Genomic DNA, 8,235 nt, shown 5'->3' with positions numbered 1-8,235 from the left:
CTTCTCTCTGAATGCTAGAACAGATTGCCACCGACAGAACATGGCCGTGCCGCTCCCTGCCAGTGCGGCAGATGGTGTGCTTCGGTCAACTTGCCAATGGGAGACTCGGTTTTGATGAGAGGTGGGTGATAAATCTCTTGCAACAATCAAGAATCTACATTGCAGATACGCTGTGTGTCTTTCGGCCTGCTCTGTGACCCATAAGAAATGGAGCGTGAGTAGTGCTACGTTAAGATTTTTATTTATGTATCATTTTGGCGGCATGTGGAGGATTTTAATGGTGAGAATTTGTCATGTCGAGGAGCAGCGGGGTAGTTCAGCACTGAGACATGCCTGGACAGTAGTGCAGAATAACTGTACAATATAATGTGTTAATATGAATGTTTTACAAAAGGGTCGAGCATTATCATGGATCTGATTTAGACATGTTGACAATGTCATACCTGTAGTATTTCTACTATTTGTAGTATTGTCACATTTAGTGACACTTCCACAGATACATGCATTTTTTTTGGATAACACGAGAGCCCCTTGACTCCACAGGCCTCTGGGGTTGTGCCAATTGGACCTGTTTGATAATGTGTCGTTGGCAAAGGCGAAGTGGAGCTTCTCTGTATATCTTAGTAAAAGCTCCAACCATGAATGGGCTGCAGCATACAGAAACCCCATCAAACTCGACATTCAGCCTCGGGCTGGCTCGACACAGCAGTAACACGGTTTGCCGTAGCCGTGGACGCTTGCAGTGCCAAAGAATGTTGGAACAACAAGTCTCTTCCCCCGCCTCTAACTTGCTGTAGCCTCTGACATAAAAGGTATTTTTCCCATGCATCATTTTACATATTTACTACGCACAAGACGGATAATTACAACAACTAAATTTTGTGTTGATGATTCAAGTTTCTACAATGTCTTTCTGATTAGTTCAAACTTGATATCTAAAAGGCATAGTGTAGTTTATCTTGAATTGAGTGGAACTTCAAAAGTCTTGATCTCTAAAAAGTCAGAATTTCATCCAGATATCCTCAATATTAGTTTTGGATGAGAGACGTGATAACATTTGTCCTGCGAAAAATGCCGTAGATATCTGAAATGCTCTTGAGGAATATAGAAGTTTTCATACTCGACTTTAGAGGGTTAGGTGTGATGGGATGGAAGGACATTACCGTTAAAACATTTAGAATGAAACGTTTCACATTCTGAACAAAGCAGCTGTTGTTCAGCAACACTCACTGGAGCTAGTTTTTAGTCCCTCATTTCAATTCCCTTCATTTGGATGTTGGTAGAATACAAGCAGATGTCTCAAAATGAGACTGAGTCGACGTGGCTGTACAGATACCAGGGCATGTTGAAAAGATGTCTCCAGTTTATATATAGAAACTAATTGTCTGCGTGGAGCTGCCTAATGTAATCACCCAAACAAAAAAATTCCCCAGCATGTAGATTAGTTAATTTCATACGTTTGGATATAAAAATCCACTTTCCCCCCACTGTTCTTCATGTTTCTGTGCCCCATTTCTGTCAGTAATTATGAGTTTATTGTGGGTATGCCTTTTGCTTCCAAGGCATGCAATCAGGAACCATCCGTCAAGTCCAACCATAGAACTGAGCCTCAGATGAGATGTTTACCTCTCAGGTCTGCTTCACCTGTCATTAAATACAGGACAGCAAAACTGAAGTGGCAGATGTTGCATGGGAAGTCGAACGCACTGTTCCCCAGATATCCTTCACAGATCAAACTTTTATTTAGAAAACAATTCCATGAGAACGGAGCTTTCACATTCATTGGTACACTAGCATTAAAGGCATGGTAAAACTTTAACTGTAGGGAAGCGATTTGCCTTTCTTTTAGTACCTTAAAAATGTACTTTCTACTGTGGCAAACCATGTTTACAAAAATATTACCTGCATTTGTTGCATATTCCTGCCTTATTTCTTAATTGTACAGTGTCAAATATATATACACAAATGTTAGATAGAAAAGATAATATATACAGGATAGGTACAAAAATAAAAAGAAAGACTGGATTTAAAACATTATTGCAGTTTAAATCAGTCCTCTCCAAAAAGCATGAAAATTCCAAAGCATCCACTGGAAATTACAATCTTCAGCGAAACAACGAAATCCAGCCGGCTACATTTAAAATGAAGTGGGGAAACAACAAACTGTATTATCTTTTTAATTCAAGAGTAGATCAAATCTGTAGCCAAGAGTTCAAGCCTTCACCCAAAAGGTTTCTTAGCCAGGATATACATAATCAATCCAAGTAATAAATAAAAACGGCAATAATAACATTAAAACCTGTACATATATAAAAAATAATTCAAATATATAGGCAAACAGTGTACTTTAGTGCACAAAATACAGCAAAAAGGCTTCGTTGTGCAAGTCAATCTCTTTCCTGCTTGTTTGAACCTAGAAGTCCGACATAACTTTTGCAGATCTTAAGGTGGAACTCTGCGATAGCTCTCTCTTTGTCCTCCATTCAGTTTTAGCTCAATTTCATTTGCACTAGCACTGATCAAGAGTTTTTGGTTATGTCAAACCAAAGAATTCAGCAATCTGAGGTCCTGTGAAAGCCTGCTGCCTGGCAAACGGAGCCAAATCACTACTGCGCCTGCTTGAGAAACTCTATTCATCTCAGTATCCTGTGGCTATATATGCACAGGGAGCTTCAGCCTCTCTCTGAGCATTTGGGACTGACAGACGAGGACGTTCTCTCCATTTCTTCTCAGAAAAGGTCAAAAATAAAATAAAAACTGCCAATCAGCATGAGCTGCGTGGGGGGAATAGAATGTAATATGTCACTCAGATGGTTTGTGGAGAGAACTGAGGAGCTCGCAGATTCACTTCAGCGCTTGGCAGATTCATTGCAGTCATCACTGGGACAGAAATCACTTTGCGGCACCTCTCCACCAGGTCAGCCAGCCAAGAGATCGTTTACATCTAACCTTTTGCGGGCAGGTGTCAGACGTACTGACTTCTGAGCAACCCTGGCAGAGACTACAGTTAGCCACAGGGGTTTCCCCACTTGTGACCGGGACCTTAGACAGCCCCCTCATTTTTTTAACATCTCCTAACTTCTGGGTTAGATACGGTATAGTTCTGCTCTGTCCAAGTTAGCATCTTAAGTAGAGGTGGGATTTCCACAGTCTGTAGCACAGCTCTCAGTTGGGTCAAAGAAACAGTCTTCATTCACTACAGATGTCAGACTTTGGACGCTGAACTCCCTCTCTAACAGCGTGCTGAGGTCCACCGCGCCACATGACGATGCCGGATCCGTCGGGCTGTCCACCGACCTGCTCTGTTCGTTCCTGTGCAACCGTATGCCCTGGCTACTTTTGAAACTGCTGGTTTTTCTCTTTACAGCACTGAAGTGTCCTTGCACGGTCTTTGGTTTGATCTCTGGAGTGTCCCCGATTCCCTCCGGTTGAACACACGGGGCCGGGGCACATTTTGGCACCGCGTCTTCCGACAGTTTAAGCTGGATGAACTGAGCTTCGATTGCGCTAGTTGGGGAGCTGCTGTCTCCACTATCCCTCCTTGTAACCCCCTCACTAAATCCGTCGTCATCCTCGTCACTTAAAATGTCGGACTCTTTGACAGAAGTGGAGCGGGGTTGCGAGTCGGACCCATGAGCCTGAGACCAGCTGTGCTGAGCAGGGAAAATATGCGAATCAGAGGAGGTACAAGCTGGTGGAACCCCTGAAAAACTGTAGGTTCCACTACTCAGGCTTCCCTCATCTGAGTCCTGCCCCAGCTTGGGATTCCCACCCTGGGTGGAGACCTCCTCATGTTGCTGCTTACACAACCAGGAAGCCCTGGAGGAACCTGGTTAAAAAAAAAAATAGGTGGAAATGGAAGTCAGAAATGCGGTTCTTATCTAAGAAAAAACACCCTCACAATACACAATACGTGACCTTAAAAGTAAGATAAAACATCTATAAAGTACTTAACATTACTAAGCTAATACTTTTTAAATGACCTTCCAAATTCCAGACAAGAATCATATCTTTGTAGATCCTGAATTGAAAGATTAAAAGAAACATTTCATCCAAAATACATATTCTCAATAACAATGACTCACCGAGCTTGGCGGAGGAGGGCAGCGTGCGGCCGAGAGGGACCAGGCGCTCCCTGCAGCTCTTCTCCAGCGTTCCCTCGCTCCTCATGTTCCTCCTCACATTCTCCCTGAGGATGGAGCGGATCACCTTGATGACGTTGACCTTGCTCTCTGGCACACTGAGGAGAAATCAGCGATAGCATGAGCAAATGGTGCGTTTTGATTTCAGAAACTAAATATAGATCCCGAGGATTGGGGCGAGAGTTCCACAGTGTGTGTGTGACATGGCTGATGTAATTCATTAAGAGAGATCCTAATTTCACAGTGTGTAATGAGAATTACCAGTTTGGTCACAGGCCTCACTCACCACACTTTACTCATCATCATGCTTCGCCTCTTTATGCAAGTCAGGACATGTTTAATAATGTGTTTCCAAACAGGTGGAACACAAAAAAAATAAGCATCTTTTCAACCACAAGAGTTTTTATTTGTAAAAGGGTTCATTGTAAGATTAAGGCTGACTGAGAGCCTTTAATTATCAGGTTCTTTTAAAGAAATTCATTCAAATAAATCTATAATGTCACTTTTTAATCACATTAGGCACCTATAACAATGAATTGCACAATATATATTGGATTTATATTTGTAAGACTTTTTAAGGATTTTTTTTCAATTTAGAAAGGAAAATAAGTTCTTGATTTGACCCTTTAAATTGGCGGCTGTATTCGATAAAATATCATAGAAAATTGAGCCAAACTGATCAGAGTACACATTTGTCCCAATATGCAAAAAAAGTTTGACATTTCTAAGAATACTTTGATTAATGACCCTAAATTTGTTTTATAATTACATCAAAAACTGGAAATCTGACCAACACCCAGTAGAAGCTGCAGTAACTTTGCTCTAATATTTGGGATTCAGCCGTCAAACAGGTTTCCCAATAAAACATGTATTAATTTTATTCATATATGACCTGCCCTACCCCGTTATATCATAGTTTTCTATAACAGGCTTCAAACATTAATATTAATATTAATACTTTTTCCAGTAGAACCACAAATCATGCTTCCATAATCAGAAATGATGAGTAAATAAAAAAAATCTCTGACCTGCTACACAGCTGGAAGATGGTCTCGGGTCTGCCTTCCACTTCAGACCTGGAGTGAATCAGCTCCCAGATGCAGCTGCTTTCAGTGCCTGTTCCTGGGAGAGCAGTGAGAAGAGGAAAGACACTTAATCACACAGTCCAAATGCGGTTTACGGCTTCAGAAGGCGATAAGAAGGGAGAGCAGAACAGAAGTGCCAGAAGACGGGGGTGTGGGGCGGCACAATGATCTCAGGAGTGTGTGCAGGGAAATGAGAGGGTAGCACAAAGATTCAGTCTACATATTTCTCGAGTGATTTCAAGTGAATAATGTGGCAGTGTTCCTGCATCTTACCTGCCGTGTTTCCCAGTCTGACCTGCAGCGCAGAGAGCGGGATGAGCCAGCGGAACTTAAACGGGTCAGAATCTCCGTGACACAGTGCTGAACGAGGGTTGGTCTGTTCACCAAGCGGAAAGAAAGCACACGTGAGGGAAATTAGAAAAAAACGCCGTTTCACACCAATCCAAAGTGTAACGGGCACGATTCCTACCATCTTCTTCTTCAGCTTGTTGTTTTCCCTGTAGACCAATATCACTGCTTTCTTGAAGACTGGTGAGAGGGGGGGGGGAATAAATAACACAGGCATCTTAGTTTTGTAAATGCCTCTTGGGGAAAGCTGACTGAAAGAGTGCAATCTACAGAAGCCTTTTAGATGCCAGCTTGAAGCCCATATCAACGTTACGGCTATGGATATTTAAAGCGCTGCTGCGCGTCTCCTTAACAAATCCAGTTCACTTGTTCTGTACAGATGAAGCGTTCAACTGCAAGCATCCATGACTGACATGAGACTCACCAAAAACAGTCAGTTCGGGATCTTTCCTCATGCGGCCAAGCGACGGATGAGGGTTGAGCCAGATCACCGAGGAATGCATGAGAAACTCTCCCATAGAAATCTCTGTGACCTGAGAGACGCACGCGTAGGGCAACAGACAGTTAGAATAACAAGCCAGACTTTGTGGCCAGGCAATGTGAGATAAATACTAAGTAACCACTTCCGCGAATGGATTTCATCAAATACTACAAACGAGAGTTGGTACACGGGCTGGAAGCTGATTTTAAGGGAAACCTTTTTATGGCCTTTAAGAGGCATTTAAATAAAAAATAAATAAATAAATTAAAAAAAACATACAGTTCCTCTTGACAACATTATTTAGCATTCACTTTGAATACTTATACAAGTATTTTCAAATAAATATTCCATCAATTTGTAAATGTATTCAATCCCTGGAGGCGGTGCACATAAGTTAAACAGTTCCACTCCGATGTACTCACAGTTAGCTGGGCTCAGTAGCAGAAACTAATGGCAATACGGATTTTGCTTTTTCTTTTTTTTCCTTGACTAAGCCTTCTAGCAAGTGTGCATACGTTTTAAACTAAACTAAACTAAGTAAATAATATATATCTTGCAAGTGATAGTAAATCTAATTTTGAAACGCGTATCCACCTCTTTATCGTGGCCAGTCTGCTCAGTGACTAGCTGATCAAAGACAGAGCCGTAGTCCTCGTAGATCTTCTGCATCTCATTGATGTGGCTCGCCACCTTCTCCATGGCTTTCAGAGCCTCTGCAAGGACAGAAAGAGGGGAAAAAAAAAAGTGTTACCAGATGTTTTGTTTTGCATGTTTGCTTTGCAGTACAGTAGCAGATGAGAACACGTGTTTTCTGTGTACTGAAAAATGTTTGTTTTGTCTGATGACTGGTCACTTGATATTCACAACCATGAGATAACAACGTGACACTAAAATGCAAAGTGTGACCATGGGCTGTAATTGGGAGGACGCGTCTTACCGGTCAGGTGGTAGTGCTCCTCGCTCTCTGCGTCGGTGAGGGAGACCAGCTCCCTCAGCAGCAGGGGGTACTTCAGCACCCTCTGCACTGGCTTTATCAGGTACGACTCCAGGGTGGACGAGTGCTGCTTGGTGGGGTTCCTCGCGTCCAAGAATTCTTTGAAGGCCTGATCCGTTTTGGCTTAGAAGAAAACACACACGTACACAAACACTGAATCATTGGGGATTTTTCTGTGCACTTTACTTCCTTTTGGTTTTAACCAGATATTGGACTCAGATCTTGCAGAATTATTGAGCAATTTTATAACTCCAGCAGGGGGTGATATATTCCTCTCCTCAACCTACCATGAAAATCCTGTATTGCATCAATTCTACTCGATGCATTTGCTCAAATTTATCATAATAAAGCAAAAAGTAAAAAAAAAAACATATTTTCAAGCCAACAGCGTGAAAGAGTGAAATTGCAGGTATACTGAGGATCGTCTCTTTTGTAAAAGGTGGTGACATTTTCCCTCAGCTGTATGCTTCCACAACACTTCCAGAGGGGGGCCATTACCGTATTAATTATAACACTTCCAGCCGCTGACTGGCAGCCACATCGGCACCTCCCAGAGTAATTGGCAGGCAATTAACGAGTCTACAAATAAACAGAGAGAAACTGAGGCAGCCCACAGCCCTCGGCACAACGGGGAAGGGAGGGGGCGATGATCATGGATGTAATATAATACATCCATGATGATGGAGATGGCGGAGAGTTGCATATAATTACTGAAAGGGTTGATAAACACCCACTGATTTCTTGGATCCGCTGGTTGTGATCAGCCTTTGCTGGATGTGTGCACTTGGCTGCTTTGATTTGTCATGTGTAAGTTTCGTGCTACCTGTCGCTCTAATATTAGTTTGTGTTCAGCAGCTGTAACGCACCCACCCAGTCATTTAAAGCTTTGATTAAAGAATAGTGCTACCCACAGTCTGGCATTTTCTCCTTTAATACATACGTTTGGAGACATTTTGTGCCACGTTGGCACTGCACACATACTGCAGGCATCGTGAGACCACTCACTAATTCAGATTTTACATGGGCTATATTTATTTATTTTTTTAAAAAACCTCTTGCTAGTATAAAGCATTAATAATGTTTTTTTTTTTATAGTAAAAATACTCACCGGTGCTTAAAACTCTTTCATACTCCAGTGTTATTTAATTACTGTATTTATTCTCCTTCAGGTAACTCATCTGAGAC

At 42.1% G+C, this 8,235-nt stretch overlaps 1 protein-coding gene across 3 annotated transcripts in view; it reads right to left on the bottom strand.

Annotated features, from left to right (window-relative positions):
* Window positions 1-1,718: 1,718 nt before the first annotated feature.
* Window positions 1,719-8,235, bottom strand: part of LOC142366141 (rho guanine nucleotide exchange factor TIAM2-like) — a 111,360-nt gene continuing 104,843 nt past the window's right edge. For all 3 annotated transcript variants that reach the window (XM_075447949.1, XM_075447948.1, XM_075447950.1), the window contains exons 20-27: window positions 6,994-7,173; window positions 6,651-6,769; window positions 6,000-6,108; window positions 5,697-5,755; window positions 5,501-5,603; window positions 5,171-5,264; window positions 4,086-4,240; window positions 1,719-3,829 (exon numbers count right to left, since the gene is read on the bottom strand). In XM_075447949.1, coding sequence (XP_075304064.1) covers window positions 3,126-3,829; window positions 4,086-4,240; window positions 5,171-5,264; window positions 5,501-5,603; window positions 5,697-5,755; window positions 6,000-6,108; window positions 6,651-6,769; window positions 6,994-7,173 — 1,523 coding nt within the window. In that variant the 3' untranslated portion in view covers window positions 1,719-3,125. The remainder of the gene's footprint in view (window positions 3,830-4,085; window positions 4,241-5,170; window positions 5,265-5,500; window positions 5,604-5,696; window positions 5,756-5,999; window positions 6,109-6,650; window positions 6,770-6,993; window positions 7,174-8,235) is intronic.

This window comes from Odontesthes bonariensis, chromosome 17 (assembly GCF_027942865.1).
Source record: "Odontesthes bonariensis isolate fOdoBon6 chromosome 17, fOdoBon6.hap1, whole genome shotgun sequence".
Lineage (NCBI taxonomy): Eukaryota > Metazoa > Chordata > Actinopteri > Atheriniformes > Atherinopsidae > Odontesthes > Odontesthes bonariensis.
This window is presented reverse-complemented; position numbering and strand designations above follow the sequence as displayed.